At 58.2% G+C, this 19,277-nt stretch overlaps 1 protein-coding gene across 4 annotated transcripts; it reads left to right on the forward strand.

Annotated features, from left to right (window-relative positions):
• The first annotated feature begins 1,460 nt into the window (after positions 1 to 1,460).
• Positions 1,461 to 18,959, forward strand: TBKBP1 (TBK1 binding protein 1). Of its 4 annotated transcripts, none has more exons than XM_066364401.1 (11): positions 1,461 to 1,596; positions 3,491 to 3,750; positions 4,180 to 4,302; positions 4,559 to 4,663; positions 5,837 to 6,017; positions 6,624 to 6,799; positions 6,994 to 7,055; positions 15,371 to 15,489; positions 15,725 to 16,455; positions 17,163 to 17,256; positions 17,425 to 18,959. In XM_066364401.1, exons 2-11 carry the CDS (start codon positions 3,526 to 3,528, stop codon positions 17,448 to 17,450), a joined length of 1,842 nt encoding a protein of 613 aa, XP_066220498.1. In that variant the 5' UTR covers positions 1,461 to 1,596; positions 3,491 to 3,525; the 3' UTR covers positions 17,451 to 18,959. The 4 variants fall into 4 exon arrangements, with proteins under 4 accessions (XP_066220498.1, XP_066220495.1, XP_066220497.1 ...); XM_066364399.1 differs by lacking the exon at positions 17,163 to 17,256 and adding an exon at positions 2,974 to 3,112 and having other exon boundaries at positions 1,536 to 1,596; XM_066364398.1 differs by lacking the exon at positions 17,163 to 17,256.
• Positions 18,960 to 19,277: the final 318 nt, after the last annotated feature.

Here is a 19,277-nt window from a genome sequence, read left to right on the forward strand (position 1 = left end):
CTGTGCAGCATTAAAAAAGGTGATACCTGCCTAGTCTTCAGGATCAGGGGAGTGACATGTCCCAGCTGGGTAGCCTTCATATGCAGAGGGCAGATGGGTTATCCCACATGGCTCAAGAAAGCTAGTACCTCAAAGAGCAAGTGGATGACCTGCCTTTCTGTTCTGGACTATAAAAGAAACCCAGAGGAGGAGGAAGAAGGAAGGCAGTGATGATACCTTTCTTGGGAGGGAAGGAGTCCAAAGCCTCTTCTGGCTCACCCCTCAGTCCTGTCTTCTCCCTACAGTGGGGCAAGATGGCAGCAGCTGCTGCTGGTTCTCAAGGCTCACAGCCAGCAAAAAACCTTTGCTTTCATCATCTTCCCCTTCCAGATTCATCCCTCCACCCGCCAGGAGCCACAAAGGTCCTGGGCAGACTGAACCCTCCTGCCAGATAGGAGGCTTATCCTGGCTAAATGCTGAGCCCACCCAAAGCCCCGGGTCCTCAGCCTAGACGCTGCTTCCAGGATTGGCTTGTTAGGGTTTAGCCAGAGTCCTCCAGATTCCTTCAGCACCCCTACCTGCCGCCAGGCTGACCAAAATGACTCATTAACACCTTGCGTGTCAGAGCAGTTTTAGCTCTGATCCTCATTCTTCCCCCATGGTTGCTGGAGTTGGTAATTATCTCCAACTTCATTCATAAAGGTTAAGTAACTTGCCCAAGGTCACACAGTGGAAAAGTGGCAAAACAAAACAAAACAAAAAACTTGCATCTCCTGCTCAGCAGTTTGGCAGGTGTTCAAATAATCTTTGTGGAAAGGGTGAATCTGTTGTTTTTTCATTTCACTGGCTTGTGGATGCTTCTGTGTGTTGGGGAAGGGGATGGGGCGGGGAGGAAAGCTGTCCCCTTTCTAAATGAACCTTTGACCTCCTCAGTTCACTTTCCATTCCGAAGAAGTTACTGGTTTAACTCATCTCTCCGACTGGACTCTATGGTGTGTATCTATTATCAGAGCAATGCCCAGGAGCAATGAAGAATAAGTCTAGTATTTTCCTTATCAAAAGAGCAAAGAAAAAAAATCCAAATGAATAGTCTCACTTTCCCCCAAAATGTACAACCCCAAAGCAAAAACGAAAGCGGCACCTGACCCCTGGCACGGTCCTCCGATGCCCCCACACACAGTGCCCCAAGCCATGCCACACTGCGTTAGGGAGGCGTCGGGGAGGGGGCGCTGAGCACGGGTTGGACGCGGCGGGGAGCGGGTGGGCGCCGGGCGCGCTGCCAGGCCTGGCCGTACCGCGGGGGCCGGCCGCCCCTCGCCACGTGGTGGTGACAGCGGCAGGGTCGAGGGCGCCTTCTGAGCTTGAGAAACCCGGGGCAGCCGGAGAGGAGGAGGAAGCGGCGGCGGCGGCGGCGGCGGCGGCGGAGGAGGAGGAGGAGCGGGGCGGGAGGGAGGGAGGGGGGTTGGGGGGAGGGGTGGGGGGTGGGGAGAGACCCGGCGGCGGCGACAGGGCGAGAGCAGAGCTCGGTGCCAGGGGGGTGGGGGCACCGGTGCCCGTCTGGGGAGGGAGCAGGCGGAGGGGGTAAGCTGCGATTACAAGCAGGAACCGGCGGCAGCTGTGAGTCCCCGGCGGGGCTGGGCGGGGGAGGGGAGCGCGCCCGGGGCCGGCCCCTGGGGGTCGCGGCGGGGAAGGGGTGCTGGGAGGAGGTGGTGGGAGGCTGGCGAGCAGTTGGCCTGGGATGGCGGGGAGAAGGGTCCGGCGTCCGCCCCCCGCATCCTCCACTTTCGCCCTGCTCCGCCGCTCCTCAGGCCGCACCGCCTCCGAGCCCCTTCCCCGGCCTGGAGATGGCTGACCTGGGGCCGGGCCAGCAGCGGGGGAGGGGGCTGCGTGGTCTCAACCCGCGAGAGGGGAGGGGCGACAATTTCTGTCGGCGAAGCTGAAGGGGTTTAAAGGGCGGCTCTTAAAGGGGCCGCAGAAGGGGCCCGGGCCCAGGGAGGCACCCCTGCCCCATCCGCCTTTCGTGGCGCTCGCCCGGGGCCGCCGGGCGGACGGGAGAATGCAAAGGAAGGAAACAGTTGTTGGGGCGGCCCAGAGGACTGAGCCCCGCTAGGGGGATTGGGCCCGAGGTGGTGGGCAGGGGGTCTGGGAGGTGGGGTGAGCGCAGAACAGTGGAGTTGGGGGAGGGGATGGGCCTGGAGAAGAAGGGGTTAAAGGTGGGGCCAACCCTACAAACAGGCGCACACACTCCTTACTCAGACCCGGTCACTCGCGTTTCCCTGGCTCTTAATGGGGGCGAGGGGGCGGTGTGGGGGTCTGGGACTGCGCCCGTTCCATCCCAGGCTCCGCTGCCGGGTTTTGAGGTCGCAGACTCCACTGTCTCAACTCACAGCTCAGGAGCCCCCTCTCCTACGCACACACGGGCTCCGGCGCGCGCGCGCACACCTCGGACATTCCCATAGTGCCTCACGTGACCCGCGGCCCCGAATGTGCCCACCCTTCACACACGCTCACGCACGCGTGCACACACGCGCGCACATAAACACACACGGCCAGTTTCAACTCCATCCCGACCCCCAGCTGGAGCCCTGCTAAGGCACTCATTCAGCGTGACACACCTACACTCATTCACAGACACATTCCCCCACGCTTGCCAACCACAGACACATTCATAAACAGGGCCAGGAGAAGTACACGCGCACCCCCTCGCCTAGCCTACTCTTTCGGGAGCCCTGAGTCATTCCTGCCCCCTCCCAGGGCTCCCCATGTCCCTGTGTGCAGGCCCACAGGGCGGGTTTGGGAACGCTAGGGCAGCCCTCTTCACCAGGGCAGTGGCCCTCTCCCAGAGCCCCCTTCCCTCTGTGTACCCTCTGCCAATCTGCGGTGACTTCCTGTGGGTCCCAGGTCAGGGCTGAGAAGGGAGGGTCTGGAGAGTTGCCACAGCCCTTGTGTGAGCGGGGGAGGCATTTCCTTTTCCTGAACTCTGGGATCCTGCAGGAGGAAGCTGGGAAGTTGGGCGGGGGCCCAGCAGAGGATGTGCGGACAGTGATGGGGCTGACCCTCCCGAAAGCACTGAGTCTTTCTCAGGGAGAAGCCAGGGGTGCCAGAGGCCTGAGATGAGGAGCTTGGCAGAGAGGTATTTGGTGAAGGAAGGCCTAGGGTGGAGTAGGGGCTGAGGCAGTAGGAGTCAAGGCAGGTCCCCATCTGGGCCCTGTGCTGGGAAGGCTGCTCTCTCCTGTCCACTGGGTTCCCAAAGGAGCCCTTCCCTGCCGCTAGCCTCACTTACTTGTCCCAGTTTGTCACCTCCACCCCCAAGTCTTTACCTGGCTCCAGCGCCTTCCCCCAAAGGACACAGAGAAGAGAAGATGGGGTTTGGTAGTCTGGGGGAGGCTGTGGGAGACTGGGGCAAGACCAGCTTCGTCTCAGCTGGTCGCAGGGCTCCTCGGGCCAGGACTAGGGGTATCGGAGGACAAGCTTCAGGATGCGCTCTCCATCATTGCTCCTGCTCTCCCAGGAGGCTCAGGGGGTGCTGCAGCCCAGGCCCTTGCCATGGAGTCCATGTTTGAGGATGACATCAGTATCCTGACCCAGGAAGCCCTGGGACCCGGTGAGGTGTGGCTGGACACTCCCGGAGACCCCTCCCTGGGGGGAGACATGTGCTCTGCCTCTCACTTTGCCCTCATCACGGCCTATGGAGACATCAAGGAGCGGCTGGGAGGCCTGGAAAGGGAGAATGCCACCCTCCGCCGCCGACTAAAAGTCTATGAGATCAAGGTCAGAAACTGGAGGTGATAGGGGTCTGTGTGTGCGTTGCCTGTGTGAGTGTGTGTGGTGGGGCTGCTGCTGGGTGGCAGGAACTGAGGATTCAGCAGAGATTCCAGGGATCCAAAAGAGGGGTCAGGTACAGACTCTTGAAACTTGAGAGTTCCCCATGATGATGTGGCTGCTCTGAATGGGAACTCCAGAGAGCCCAGCACCAATCAGGAAGCGATCAGGAGGGATCTGCTTTGGAGTGGCAGGACCTGGGATCTAGAAAAGATCTGGTTAGTGGGAGACACTTACAGGCTTACGGGAATTGGGATGTACAGATCCCACTAGAGAGGGGGCTCTGAGGCAGGTGGTAGGGTGGGGGCACAGTGACACCGAAGCCTGGGCAGGGAGCCAGGCAGCAGCTATCCTGAGGGCCTGCTCCATCATCCACAGTACCCACTGATCAGTGACTTTGGAGAGGAGCACGCCTTCTCTCTGTATGAAATCAAGGATGGCTCCCTGTTGGAGGTGGAGAAAGTCAGTCTACAGCAACGGCTCAACCAGTTCCAGCACGAGGTGAGCCCCTTGCAGGCCTCTCAGCCTTCCCTGAACTTGCTCCAATCAATTTCTGACAACTCCCCAACCAACCAGCCTCTGGCCTTCTGTCCCCTTCATCAGAAATGGTCATGGTCCTCCTTAGAGCTGGCTATAGCTCCTCCCACCCCTTTACCAGGTGCTGTGAGTGGGGGTGGGAGGCCTAGGGAGTTGCTCAGCCCCCAAGTCAATGATGGGCCTGACTGATGTGCACCCCAACCCTCTGGTCCCCATCCAGTTGCAGAAGAATAAGGAGCAGGAAGAACAGCTCGGGGAGATGATCCAGGCTTACGAGAAACTCTGTGTGGAGAAGAGCGAGCTGGAGACAGAACTGGGGGAGATGGTGAGGCCGGGGAAGCTGGGTGCTGGAGAGTGTGACCAAGGCTGTGTGTTACCCTATGTGTGTGTATGTTTCTGTGCCTGCAAGTGCCTTTTGGGCCTTGTGAGTAGGGCTGTTTGGGTCATATAGATTGTGAGTGACTGTGTACATTGGACCATGCAGTGACAGGAGGTGACTTTTTGTGAGTGACCCTAAGTGGGTGTTTGGGTCTCACCTATGCCTACAGCACTGCTCCTGGAAGGCTTTGCAGGTGAGAGAAAAGATAACCAGAGTGTCTGTGACTGCTAGGATGGGTCTTGGCATGTGTGTGATTCTGGGTCAGGGTATGGCCATGCATGTGAGCAAGTGGGCAGGCATCAGAATCAGAAGACATAGTCTCTGCCGACTCCCAGCCTGTCACCAAGGTTAAGTCAGTTAGTCTCCACTCCTCCTCTGAAAAGTGGGGCAAATCACTTTACTGAGCCTGACCTGTGGTGGCACAGTGGATAAAGCATCAACCTAGAACACTGAGGTCGCTAGTTCGAAACCCTGGGCTTGCCCGGTCAAGGCACATGTGGGAGTTGATGCTTCCTGTTCCTCCCCTACTCGTTTCTCTCTCTCCTCTCTAAAATAAATAAATAAAATTAAGAAAAAAATTTTAAAAAGGAAAAAATAACTTTACTGAGCTGTTGTGGGCATTAGTGTAAAAATGCTTTGCTTTTATAATCAAAAACACGTGGCATTTGCTATGTGCCAAGCCCCTTCTTACCTCTTCAGATGTAGTCACTCATTTTCATCCTCATAACAAACCTAAGAGGTAAGTGTGGTTGTCCCTATGTTAAAGATGAGGTAGAGGAAGCCAGAGTGGTTGTCGCATATGCAAATGGAAGTTACTCTGCTCCTGAGCTGGTGTCTGGACAGGGGGCTAGGATTTCTGTTAAGTGTCCCTGTGTATTAGTGACATGGAAGAGGCATTAATTCTGATCTTGCAAGGGCTGTACCCAGAAGCAGCTGCATGCGGTTGCTGGGCGAGACCTCGAGCTCACGGCCACTTGGAAGGTGGAGTTGGATGCATGACCAGGGGACTCTGCTCAGTTTGGGGGTGACGGCTATTCAGATATAGCAAAGCCTTAGGTTTGGGGGCTACTGGGGAACCCTGGCCCGTGCAGACCCTCACCCCTTTGTTTCCCCCCACAGCGGGCCCTGGTGGAGACCCACCTGCGGCAGATCTGTGGTTTGGAGCAGCAGCTGCGGCAGCAACAAGGCCTCCGGGACACAGCTTTCTCCAGCCTGAGCCCCCCGCCAGCCCCGGCCCCTCACTGTGCCGATCTGGACCTGCACTACTTGGCTCTGAGAGGAGGACCTGGCTTGAGTCTCGGTGAGATCTCAGTGATCCCTGATTTCCCTACCCCAAACTCCCTAAGCCAGACCCCCATTTTAACACCTTTGCACATGTCCAGCTTCTCAGGGAGTCAACACCTCAACACCCCATTATAATACTTTAAATTTCCCCTGTTATCACCCCATCCCACCTTACCTACCACCTGTTCCTAACTTCATCCACTATTACCCCAATTTCTGCCACTGACATCTATCTCCCTGTCAGCTCCTGTAACCCTGGCTACCCCCTGCAATTCTCACAGGTGCCAGCAGAGGGCACCCCAACCCAGAGTCCCTGCCTCTCTTAGGTTGTGATTAGGAGAGGCCCCTAACGATGCTCAGACACAAGTCTGGCCAGGGAAGCCCTTCAAGAGATCATCTTGTTTTTCCCTAGCCTCCAGGAAGATTAGAAAAAACAGCTTAGACCCTCCTTCTTCACTGCCCTCAGTAGAGGTATCTCTCATCCTGGGGTATCTGCCCTCTAGCTGTCTCTCTTGGGTCCCTCTTGCTGCAGCCCTCACCTCTTTCACTTTGTGTTGATCTGGAATTCCGTGGAGATGCCCAGCAGCTGGCCTCAGCCTGACATTGTCCTCTCCCCTGCCAGCAGGCTGGCCAGGCCCCACACCGAGTGTGAGTGAGCTGGAGCGAAGGCGCCTGGAAGAGGCTTTGGAGGCTGCACAGGGAGAGGCCCGGGGAGCTCAGCTCCGGGAGGAGCAGCTCCAGGCCGAGTGCGAGCGGCTGCAGGGGGAGCTGAAGCAGCTGCAGGAGACCCGCGCCCAGGTAAGCTGCGCCGGGTGTGGACTGCGGGCCTTGTTCGGGACCCTCCGCGGCTCTGCGGAGGTCTGGGCGCTGCTGGGAATAGCGTGCAGAGGTTTAGGACTTCTTCACTGGGTGCAGACGGGCCCTGGGAATGGTAGAGAAGGGGAGTCCAGGCAGGTGAGGTTGGCATTTGAGCTCTCTGTTTTCTCCCTTAGGATCTGGCTTCCAACCAGTCGGAGCGGGAGATGGCGTGGGTGCAAAGAGTTGGGGATGACCAGTAAGTCACGTCTGTAATCCTGTCCCTCTTAACCTCTGTAGCCCTGGGTGGTGTTTCCCAGTGCCCCCTTGGTTGACTTCCCCTGCCATGGTTTGAGGGGTCTCTCTGCCAAGCCGTCAGAGCTGTGGCCTTTGGGTTGCTTGTGTGACTGCATCCTTCAGGGGGAGGAGGCAGGGTTCTGGGAGGTTTCCTCTGTGTTCCTCTGGCACCCAAGCCTGTGTCTTCTCGAGGTGTCGGGGGTTGCGGGAGGCTTCCTCAGCAGGTTTCGTGCTCCGTTCTGTGGCCCCTGGTGAGTTTTGGGGCCTCTCTGGGACTACGTTTTTTATCCCAGCAACAAGGCCTAGCCAGTTGAGTTAAGCCTCCCCTCCCTGGCAAGGAGGGAGGAGATGGCCTCTTTCAAGATCTGTGGTGCCTCATCTACCTCAGGAGAGAGAGAGCTGGGGCTTAGTGTTGAGGGACTCCCTTGAGGGCAGTTGGAACATACTGGCTGGGGTATCCCTTGGGAGTCCTGCCAGGAAAGCGGGGCAGCAGGAAGTAGGGAGGGAGCTCTGTCAGTGAGGAGCCTAACTGTGGGGGCTCCTGGGGCAGCCCTGGGCAGCCGGCGAGAGGGGAGCAGCAGCCTGGTGGCAGTAAGCCTGATGTCTTTCACATCACACCCAACTCATCCTCTCCCACTTTCTGAGAAATAGAGCGCAAACCTCCTTCCGCCTCAGCCCTCTCCCCTAAGGTGAGGTATGTGGCACAGACTCCCTACTTTCATTGGCGGAGAAGACCAAGGCCCAGAGAGGGGCAGGAACTCACCCTCTATCACACAGCATACCCAGCTATAAGACCCTGAGAGTCCTCCCCCCTGCAGGCTTCCTCCTCGCCTTCCTCCCAGCTTCGGGCTAGTTGGGGGTACTCCTCACTTCCCTCCGCACCCTGGGGGCCTGCCTGGGTGGAGCTGTGATAGTTGGGGGGGGGTGAGAACACAGTTTGTGGGACTGGTGGGTGGGACCTCTTAGCTAGGCTGTTACGGGGTATCAGGGCCTCCGTGGAGAGGGTCCACCCTAACTTGTGGCTGGGGCCCAGAGCCCATCCTCATCCGTATGCCCAGACCCGGAGCACAAACACACACACTCTCTAGAAATCGTAGCTTGCCCCAGAAGTCACACCGCAGGGCCCTTTATGGGTCACTGAGTCCAACCCCTCTTAGAAGACCAGCAGTGAAGGCTCCCCCAGTTGGTTGAACCCCAAGAAAGGACAGATATTGTGGCAGGGCTGGAGTCTGAACACAGGCTTTGAATCCAGGATGCTGGGGTGCTGAGTGACTTGGCTTTACTGACTTCGCCTCTCTGGCTCCAGGTTTCCCTCACGGGTTCATTGCTGAGACATGTGAGAGGAAGGTGATGAGAGAGTGAGGGCAGAGGAGGGGTGAGTGAAAGGGAACCCCTCCCGTAAGGTTCTTTTGGAGGTCGAATTCTTCATTCTGCTGTTCTGGCCAAAATAGGCCCTTTCCCTTCCTCTCCCAAGGCACCTGCCTCACCCAGGCCCGTGGCCATGGAGATGAGCCAGTCCTACCTCCCTTCACTCCCAGTGGTTCAGACTCTGCCTCGGGGCCTCCTGGACCTCTGCCCCTGGGCCCAGCCAGGCCCTGCCTGCCCAGCCTCATACCTCTTTTCAGTATCTCCGGACAGCCCCAGCTTGGCAAGAGTTAATTCTCAGAGGAAGTCCTCACTCCCCCGGTAGTTTTATTTTCTTATAAACTCAGCTCCTTTTGGTAATAGTCCGCTTCCCCAGTGCTCCCTCCCCTGGCCTCCCACCTGAGGCGGCCCTAGTCACCTGCCTTCAGCTGATTTCCCTCCAACCCCTTTTCTGCTTTCTAGTCTGCCTGGCCCTCCAGGCCGGAGGGAACTTGACCTGTGGGTTGCCCGGGACAGGAATGCAGGGCCTGGGTTATCCAGGTGGGAGTGTGACCTCTAGAGAGGGCCCCAGAAATTCTGTATTCAGCCTACTCCTATAAAGGAATCTTGTGTGTGCCCTGAAGATTTTCACTTATTCGCAGTTTGGACACCTCCAGAGAAGCCAGTTGTGTTGCGGGAGTCCTGGGTGTTAAAATAGGCTCCTCCCATTGCTCCTGCCTCTGTTAATTCTCCGAAATGGGTTCTATTTGCGCTGAGGCCTGGGAGGCAGCCCCAGCCCCAAGGTTTCCCGGTTCCTCCTATCCCAGCCCCTGGCCCGCAGGCTCTGGTCATCAATGTTCCTCTGAAAATGGCCACCCAGACCAGGTACGGGTCTCACCCTCCAGGTCTGACCTCGGGGTAAGAGTTCCCTGCCCTTTAGTGAGCCCTGCCTGACCCGCTCCACAGGAAGAGCTGCAGGGGGTCCCTCAGGGTCCAAAGGCGATGGCGGGAGGAGGTGGGAGTGGAGAGCGCCCTGCTCCTGAGGGTGCAGTGGGCGGTAAGACCCCAGGAGGACCCTAGCCAAGGTGGGAGGTGCACCGGGCGGCCACAGCCCCCTTCCCTCTGGGCCTGGCGGCTGTGGCCAGCCTTTCTGAGGGGGTGGCCAGTGCTGAGGGTGGAGGGGAAGTTGCGGAGAGGGGTCTCCTCCATGGGCCCAAGGGCTCTGAGTGGGCGGGACTCAGCCAGGAGAATGAGGTCTCAGGGAAGGAGGGAGCTCATCCTGAGGGGTCCACAGCAAGAAGACATGGGGCTCAGTATGAGTGATGAGGGCCTGAACTGTAGGTCTTTCTCTTTTCCCAACGTGGGGGGCTCAGTGTTGCAGCCGGGCCCTTTTCCGCCCACCCCCCACACCCTCTCTCCGCCCACCCCCCACCCCCTCTCTCCGCCCACAAGCCTCTGCGTGGGCTGCGGTTAGTGGTGGGGGAGAAGTGTGAACTCGGAGAGAGAGGATGGAAACTGTGCACAGAGGTCAAGGGCAGTGTGGGGTGGGTCCGGACGGAAGTCGGAGACCCCCATGTACCCCGAGCTTAGCCTCATGCCCCAGAAGCAGTGGGCCCAGGGCCTCCCCCTTCACGCTTCTCACCCTCCCTACTTCCTTTCTTTCAAGTTGCCTCAGCCAGGGCACCCAGCCGGGCTCACAGGAGTTAACCCCTGAACTCTTGGAGCCTGGGGGGCTCCCCAGGGTGGGGAGGGGCTCTGAGCTGAGGCCCCCCACTCCCACCTCATTGTGGTCTGAGGGATTGGTGGGCTTCAAACCTGTCTCTGGCCGTTTCCCTGCCAGGAAGGCAGAGAGCAGTTCTTACCACACTCTCTGCCTCCATGGGAAACTCCACTGCCTCCTCTCATTTTTCAACCAGAGTCACTGAGCTGGTATCTCCAAAAAAAAATCAGAATGGTTTCCCGTCTCCACCTGTCCCCTAGGCACTCCCCTGAGCCTTCATCCCTGCCAGATGCTAGGAGAGGCAGTTCACCTACAGTCTCATTTCACTCTCACAGATGACGTGGTGAAGTATTGCCCCCTCTTACAGCTGAGCAAACTGAAGTACAAAGAAATTAAGTAATTGAGAACTTAGGTGCAAACAGCAAGCAGGTCCTGAGCAACTGGGACATTTTTCCGGTTCAGATTCCTCTTCAGGTGGGGAGGCCCTCCTAGGAGGGATGACCAGATGATTTGTTGATCAAACCCGATCACTTTTGAAAGTGAAAGGGGAGGCACTATTAACAATTATGCTGGGGCAACTAGTGTGAACCAGGTCAGCGTGGGCAAATCGGGATGCGTGGCCCCTCACCTAGTCGGGAGCTCTGGTGCTCAGCCTCTGTGTGAGCTACTTAGTTTGGCTGCAGAGGGAGGCGGTCTAGACTCAGTGAACATCTGGCAATGCGGAAAGCATGGCAGGGCTGCCATAAGCGCTGGGCTCTGCGGACCGGACCGCAAGTCATAGCTGGTCGAGGAGCGGGGAGCGTGAAGGGGCTCAAGGCGCCTGAAAGGAAGTGGTGGAACACTGGGTGGTTGCAAAGCGACTTCCTCCTCCCCCGGCCCACAGCCTCAAGTCCGCTCCACGGCCTGGTGCCTGTGGTCCCTGTGGTCCCCTCCCCGAGGCTGAGGGTCGGGTGGGAAGACATGCTGGGTGTGCCTGTGGGTGGCAGAAAGTTTGGTCCCTCAATTCGTGCACAGGGGTGAGGTGGTGGGGGACAGTTGAGGGCCACCATGGGCCAGGCTGGCAGAGCTGGGATTGCTGGGCTTCTCTTTTCCTCCTGATTCTGAGTCAGTTGCTGATTCTGACCACAGGGCCAGCTCTATCCAGACCCTAATCCTGACAGGAATACAGACTCCAACCCTGACTCTAACCCTATCTCTCATATGGACCCCGACTATATCCACAGTCCTGACCGAAAACGAACTATTAACCCAACCCTAATCTGACGCTGACTTCAGCCTTAACTTTGACCTTCGGACCATCCCTGGTTCTAATCCATGACCCTGTGCTGGCCTGAATTCCAGCCCAGCCACAGTCTCACAGCCACTCCAGCATGGCATGGGGCACCCCATGAACTTCCCCAGGAAGACCCCACTCAGAGGCCTATGTGTGTCCGTCCCAGCTGGTTTGGGGCGTGTCATATGGAGGACATGGGTCTCTGACCTTCCTCACCTCAGTTTTATCAACAACAGTGAAGATAATTATTTCCAGATGAATTTTTGAGATCCCTGAACTACTGGTGGAAAGAATGAATGAAAGGCTACATCAGTGAAGGGCGGGAAGATTTGCAACAGCGGTGCCCTCCTTCCTGTCAACCCTGCCATTTGCCCTCTGGCTCCTCAGAAGGTGCCAGCTCAGCAGGCTGAGGTGCCAAGGGCATGTTTGAATCGCTGCTCTGTGTCACCACTGCTCTGTGACCTTGGGCCAGCCCTACTAATTCTGATCTTCCCCTTCCACATGAGCCTAGCACCTTCCTCTCCCCTCCCAGGGCAGAGGTGGCGAAGGTCGGGCCCGCCGGCCACCTTGGAGGTTCCCAGCCTCTTCCCCCCTCCTCATATTTCCCTTCTGCCACTTTCCCACCTCCTGTCCCCCCATTCCGGGTCCTTTTGGAAGGCAGGATATAGCTGAGTGGTCGGTAAGCTGGACTTGAGAGCCCAGGAGGCCAGACGTCCCATTCCAGCAACTCCACTACTGCAAGGCTTTATGACTGTGGTCGAGGACTTAACCTTCAGGAACCTCCATTTTCTCATGGAGAAAATGAAGTAATAGTGGCAACCCTGTGGGATTGTTGGGAAGATTAAGCGAAGTCCTCCCTGCAATGCCTGGCCTGGGCTGGCGCTCATACGGGTTGTCTGTGATTCTTTTCTCCCTTGCTCCCTCCCGGGTTCTGAGAGACTCAGAACTTGCCCCCGTGGTCTAAGCAATAAAGAAGCACCAAGCGCAGCCATCTGCTGCTGTCCACCTGACCCACTGTCCTTCCCGAGCAGTCTCGATGGTGGAAGATAGCACTCAGGTATGGGCTGGGAAGCCAGGAAACGGAATGTGCATTCAGGTGCACGTGTGCGACTCTTGATTGGGTTGTGAAGTTGAGATTTTTTTCCACTGAATTGGCAGTGTTTTCTAATGTGAGTCATTCAGGTCCGTAGTGTATTTTGCAGCCTGGGCCTGTGCATCTGGATGTAGGGGGGGACACCAGCTTAAGGGGGAGGTGCCGAAGGGTCATGGGGCAGCAGGACCTTGGGTCCCACCTTTTTGCCAGGTCTCAGAGGTGCTATGAGGACTGCCTGGGGTTCTAGCAAGACAGTCGCTTCCTGTCCCCGGCACCCAGGTCCGAGCTGTGAGAAGGGCTGGGTATTCTGGGCCAGGGGCACCTTCCATTTCCTGCTGGTCTGTCTGCTATCGTGAGGAGGATGCCAAGGCTGGCGGTGCAAACCGGGGTAGCTCCTGACAAGGGGAGGAAGGCAAGCAGGGGAGAGATGCGGGCCTGGGAACTGAGTGTGGCAGGTGAGATCTCCCAGGCGGGGTGTGAAGGCAACGACCTGTATCTGTCACCTGAGATACAGCAGTGACTGCGATGGGGAGAGAAACTGTGGCTGCTTGGTCAAAGGAGGGTGCACCATGTCACGGCCTGCCCAGGGCTCCTCCTGTCCCCACCACTGGGGGGCCGGCATGGTCCTTTGAAAGCTCCCAATCTGATAGGGGAGATACAGCTCCGCCCTCAGATTGCCCCAGGTGTGAAGGGCGTAGCCTTCCATTGGGGAGTCCCCAGTTTCATGTGGGACACAGATTGGACTTCTAGTCTGATGGGTAGATGGCATTTTCCCCCACAGGCCCATAAGGTGAGAGTGAGTGGACACAGGACGTGGTGAGCAGACACAGGGCTGAGATGTGATGGGACTGAGGGGTGTAGCACCTCAGCAAGGGTTCCCAAAAGGACCTTCCTTTCTGCTCCTGTCCCTCTCTGCCCACCATCAGATGGGTGCTGAGGGCTCTCCCTTCCTGAGAAGTAGGCTTGTCCCTCAGAATCTCAGCCTGTTTGCGACAATTTGGCTTTGGCTCAAATGGGTTAAAAATAGTTTTGTTGTGGGAGGGGCCGTTGTTTCTCCCACCACCCAGCTCTGCCCCAGGATTAGTAAGAGAGCCCTCCAGTGAGTGGAGAGCGAGGGCACTCAGTCATTACCTACGCTCTGCACGAGGCTTTTCCTGCCCTCTGAAGCCCTAACCTCATGACTTCCCCTTCTCTCCTCTGGGGCCAGCCACACACACACTCACACTCACACTCACTCACACTCACTCTCACATGGTTCCTCACACTCATCAGACTGGCCTCATGCCTACCTTCACTCCCTCCCCTCCACACACATCCTCCCACACATCCATTACCATGATGAGATGGGGTAGGGTCCTGGGGTCTGGAGAACCCCCCACCTCACTCCTGCCCAGCACCTCCAGCTCCTGGGGCTACAGAGCCTCCCCTGGGAAGACAGCCATCCTCCCCTCCAGCTCCAGTTTCCACGAAGTTCCGAGTCCCTTCTGGATTTAGTGAGGTGGGAGGAGGGATACAAGAAAATCAAACCCTCTGCTTCCCAGCCTCTGTGCAAGCCCAGAACAGAAGACAGTGACAGTCACTTTGAGCCAAAGTGACTCAAAGCCAGAGCAGAGCCTCATGTGAGGTCAAGAAGGTCTCTGAGCAGACCAGAGGGAGACAGAGGAGGGCAATGCGGAGAGTGATAACCTTCAGAGGTGCCAGGTCAAAGTGACCTAAAGAGACAGTGGAAGAAAGGAAGTAGGTGAGGTCTTTGGCAAGTTCAGGGTCCGGTCCAGCTTTGTGAGGGTGGGTGCTCAGGAGAGCTGAGCAGGAAGAGGAGAAAGAATGAGAAGAAGAAAGAAAAATGGATGGAGAGGCTCAATTCATTACTCACTTACTAAACGTCTACTGAGCACCAAGCCCTGGACAAGGTGCTAGGAATATAAATACAGTGATATAATCTTAACCTTCCAGGAACTCCCAGTGAAGTTCCAGAAGGAGGCAACCTTTACTAAGTGTTCAGTGTGAATGGTGCCCCCTGGAGGTGTGTGGTGTACAGCCATGGTTCACAGAGATCTCTGTGTAATAAGGCTCCCTGGAGCTCCTGCGAGGCACAAGGCCGAGAGGAGCTTGGAGGCAGCTTTGAGATGGAAGCAAGGGCACTGGACCTAGAACTGGGCAGACCTGGGTTCAAGTTTATTAGTTGGCACCTCTGCCAAGCTAGGAGGCTGTGTCTTCACTTACGCAGTAAGGCTTCTCATAGGCTGTGTAACAGTGGTCCCCACCTTTTCAAAGATGAGGGCTCTTTATGGACCCCCTCCCCCCAATACACGGACTGTGCTTCCACTTTTAGTATGTGCTCTTTGGAAAGATACACAGTAACAAAAGCTACTATAAATTCAGTGCAGCTTTTTGATGAATCTGTGTTTTATTTGTCACCACAGCTTCGGCACAGATTTGAAAGCATTCACACATACCTGTGTGAGGTATGTTCAGGCCACAGACAGTGCTTGGTAACACATGAGTTCAGGGACCCCCGGAATCACTGAGCTCCCTAGCCCCAGTCCTAGTCTGGGAACCACTGCCCTGGCCCTCGGTACCATTCACTGGGAGGAGAGGGGAAGCTCCCTGGAAGAAGTGGCATTTAAGGTGGACAGACCTTCAAGCCCAAGAATTTTTGCAGTTGGGGCAGGAGGCCCTGGAAGGCAGGAGAGGACCAGATCCTAGGGCAAAGCAAAGCGGGTTCTTGCTCCACAACTGTGACAGTAAACCCACTTCGCTTCTCTTTCCTACTCCCTGCCCTCTGACCTTAGGGTCAGGGGAGGCTGGGGTAAAACCATGACCTGGGGGGCCTGGGGTGTCCTTCAGGGTGAACTTGGCGCTGGCTTACACGGAGCTGACGGAGGAGCTGGGCCGGCTCCGGGAGCTGAGTTCTCTGCAGGGGAGGATCCTGAGAACCCTGCTGCAGGAGCAGGCCAGGAGCGGTGGTGAGATGGGGCAGGGCAGAGGGGGCCAGGGCTGGACCCCGAGGTTGGGGAAGCTATGGCTACCATCCTGTGGCCTGGGGCCACCCTCCGCTTCCGTTCCCTGGGCCTGATCCTTTTCCACTAGCGTTGGGAGGAGAGAGGGTGGGCTTTGGTCTCAGGCGAGCCCCTGGCTCCCAGTTCTGACCATCTTCTCCCCCCACCGCTGTCCCCTGACCTGGTCCTGCTTCTCTTCCAGGCCACAGACACTCGCCGCTGTCGCAGCGCCACTCCCCGGCCCCCCAGTGCCCCTCACCATCTCCGCCGGCCCGGGCGGCACCCCCGTGTCCCCCGTGCCAGTCCCCCGTCCCCCAGCGCCGCTCCCCCGGCCCCCCGTGCCCCTCGCCCCAGCAGCGCCGCTCGCCAGCCTCGCCCTCCTGCCCATCGCCGGTGCCGCAGCGCCGCTCGCCGGTGCCGCCGTGCCAGTCCCCCAGCCCGCAGCGCCGCTCCCCGGGGCCCCCGGCCTGCCCGGCCCCGCCGCCCCGGCCGCCGCCGCCCCTCCCGCCGCCTGGGGAGAGGACGCTGGCCGAGCGCGCCTACGCCAAGCCGCCCAGCCACCACGCGAAGGCCGGCTTCCAGGGCCGGCGCAGCTACTCGGAGCTGGCCGAGGGCGCGGGCTACGTGGGCGCCTCCCAGCCCTGGCTGCAGGCCGAGGCGGCCACGCTGCCCAAGCCGCGGGCCTACGGCGCCACTGAGCTCTACGGCCCCGGCAGGCCGCTCAGCCCGCGGTGCGCCTTCGAGGGCATCCGCCTGCGCTTCGAGAAGCAGCCGTCGGAGGAGGAAGAGTGGTCTGTGCCCCCCAGCCCGCCCAGCCCGGAGGCGGGCACCATCCGCTGCGCCTCGTTCTGCGCAGGCTTCCCCATTCCCGAGTCGCCCGCAGCCACGGCCTACGCCCACGCCGAACATGCGCAGTCCTGGCCGTCCATCAACGTGAGTGGGGCACCCGCATGGGGGATCTACCCCCGGCCACCTCACCCTCGCTTCACAGCTGATGGCTGGGCTCTCTTCTTTTGACTCCTGCCCCCTACTTCCCTGGGGCCTAGGTAGCATAGGTCCTTAATGCACCACTACCACTGAGCAGGGCTCTGTTCAAGGGCATGGTCGTCAGAATGACAGTTCGGCTTTGACTCCAGACTCCACCACTTAGTACCACTTAGCAATCGTGGGGAGGTGGACAAGTTACTTATCCCCTCAGATCCTGAGTTTTTCTCATCTGCATAACGAGGGCAATAATTGTATTATCTAATTCCATTAGAGGATTCTCAGAGGAAGGCCATATGCTGAACAACTCTCTGCACAGTAGTGAGCATCTGCTCTTACCTTGGAGATGGAGGCCACGCTGACCCTGACGGTCTCAGGCACTTCCCTCCCTCGGGCCTCAGAGCCCCTGTTCTTTCCTGTCTGTCTTAGAAGACAGCCCTGTGTTGGGCTCTGTCATTTCACTGATATAATGAGTTCCTGGATGTCAGATCCAACCCTTGTCACCTGGAAGGACCAAAATATATTCCAAAGCCAGGCAGAAAATTATTTTTGGGTTGTACATTGTTTGGGATTATCTGTTGCTTTGAGTTATCTGGCAGCGGTGTCTTAGTCACTCTGGGGGCATGTCTGGGTCTTGGCTTTCCTCATTACCGCAGATGTCCTGGCAGGCTGAGCATACATACCTCCTTATACACACCTCCTGTGGACCCTATGCCCTGGGTTGGGGAGTGGATGCTGAACTGGTGGAAGGTGGGCAGGGATGGGGAGGAGGGGGGTGGTGGTAGACAAAGGGCACCCAGAACCCTTCTGCATGCTACAGCCCTCCCTGCCCTGGGCCCCAGGGAAAGGGCAGGCTTGGATGTGGGTACCATGAGGGAGGGTTAGGGACCTAAGTGATTTCCCTTTCTTCCCACGCAGCTGCTGATGGAGACAGTGGGCTCTGACATCCGCAGTTGCCCCCTCTGCCAACTGGGTTTCCCTGTCGGGTACCCAGATGACGCCCTCATCAAACACATTGACTCCCACCTGGAGAACAGCAAGATCTAGGTGCCGCCCCCACCTACTGGCTGTTTCTCTGCCCTCTTCCAACACCCCTAAACACTCACTCACTTTGAATGCTGCATGAATTTTGTGGGGGGGCTCCTGCCCCTTGCGACCCCCAGGTACCTCCACTAGCTACCGAGTCAACGTGTGTGCCGTCTTCCCTCGTCCAGGCACTACGCAGCCCTGGCTCTTCCCAGGAGGCCAGTCGAGGCTCTCCCCAGCTCCCTGGCTTCTGCTGGGAGGTGGGGATCTGGGCTGGGACGGGGAGGGGAGTACCCCGCCCAGCCTTTCCCTCTGTATTTCTGTTCTCAAACACAGTTGGATCCAAGGAGGTATCTAGTGCTCAGGCCTGGGGGAGAGGTTGGGTATCAGAGGACCAGGCGCTCCCCCAGCCCCTCCCAAGACATCATATTTCTAAGGCTGTGCTCTGCCTAGGGAATGCCTCCCTGTGGGGCTCCAGAGCCTGCCCTACACCCTGATGCTAGTTCCTCCATCCCGTGGCCAGCTCGGGGCTTGTGGCTTGGGTCCCACTGGGGGAAAGAGGCATCTTGATTCTTGCCATTCCCTGTAGGCAAGCCCTGTTCTCCCCCTCTGCCCACCCTAGGGAACAGGGAGGGTGGGAGAGGAGAGGGAGGACCCTGGAGGACTGGGAGGATCCAGCCTAAAGAGGCTGCCCTATGGGCCAGGGGACCCTGCTCCATGACCCTCAGGCCAGGGGCCTATCTGTGCCAGCCTTCTAGGCCCCTGCCCCGCCCCCTGGCACCGAGGCAGATTGTTATGGCAGTTGCTCCCCTCCCCTGTTACCCCACTTGAGCCCCTGACACCACAGGCACCCTGGAGTCGTGTGTCTCAGCCTCTGTTAGCTGGACGAGTGGCATCAGCCCTGCCTCTAAGGCCAGAACCTGAGGGTGGGCCCAGGGTGCTGTGGAGATCAAATTCAAAAGAGCTAACCCCCTTCCCACACCCCAGCGACCCACATTCCCTCTGTGAAATCTACCTCAGAGTCATACCCTCAGAAGGACGGGTAAGCAGGAGGCCAGGGGGTCCCAGGGCTGAGGTGGGGAGCTTCCTACAGCAAGAGCCTGCCACCCACGATGAATCCCCCCCTCCACTGCCAGCCTCTCCTGGGCCTCAGCCCTGGGCAGGCAGCAGTGGACGCTGTTGTCAGTGCATGTACCATTCTGATCCAACTCTTCCAGGCCCCCACCTCCTCACATGCCTCCCCTCCTCCTCAGTGCAGAGGAGGGAAGGGGTGTGTCAGGCAGGAAAGGGGCCCAGGACTCCAGAGACACATGGCATTGGACCTTGAATGTTCCCCCAGGGAGCAGAAATGGGGAAGGGGGAATGCAGAGGGGAGGTGGGGGCCCCTGAGCCCTCCAAACAAGTTGGATTTCCAAATAAAACTTACCTGTTCCATCTGCGCTCAGACTATGCTCTGTGCTCCATAGCAGGGGTGGGGAGAGAATCCTTGGCAGCCGGAGGGCTTGAAAACTGTGTCTCCACGGTACACCACCATGGGTGAGTGGCTATTGGGCAAGTAGAGGATGCATAGGGCGCCCACGTTCCAAGGCAATTCTGGAGGTGTAAGCATGCAAATGGCCACAGATGACTCGTGATGAGTTTGTTCAGGACAGCTGTGGAGCAGTCACCCCAGCCCTGAGCAGGTGTCAGAGACTCTGGAAATTTCCCTTCCTGCTGGCTGGAGGTGAAGGTTCTGAAGCCATCCT

The sequence above is a fragment of the Saccopteryx leptura genome, chromosome 2 (assembly GCF_036850995.1).
Source record: "Saccopteryx leptura isolate mSacLep1 chromosome 2, mSacLep1_pri_phased_curated, whole genome shotgun sequence".
Classification (NCBI taxonomy): domain Eukaryota; kingdom Metazoa; phylum Chordata; class Mammalia; order Chiroptera; family Emballonuridae; genus Saccopteryx; species Saccopteryx leptura.

Excerpts from the sequence above, each read along its gene's own strand:
- TBKBP1 (XM_066364398.1), top strand. The coding sequence starts at position 3,526 with ATGGAGTCCATGTTTGAGGATGACATCAGTATCCTGACCCAGGAAGCC. Across the intron at positions 6,018-6,623 it reads AGGACCTGGCTTGAGTCTCG|CAGGCTGGCCAGGCCCCACA; the intron begins GTGAGATCTCAG and ends CTCCCCTGCCAG. Across the intron at positions 7,056-15,370 it reads CAAAGAGTTGGGGATGACCA|GGTGAACTTGGCGCTGGCTT; the intron begins GTAAGTCACGTC and ends GGTGTCCTTCAG.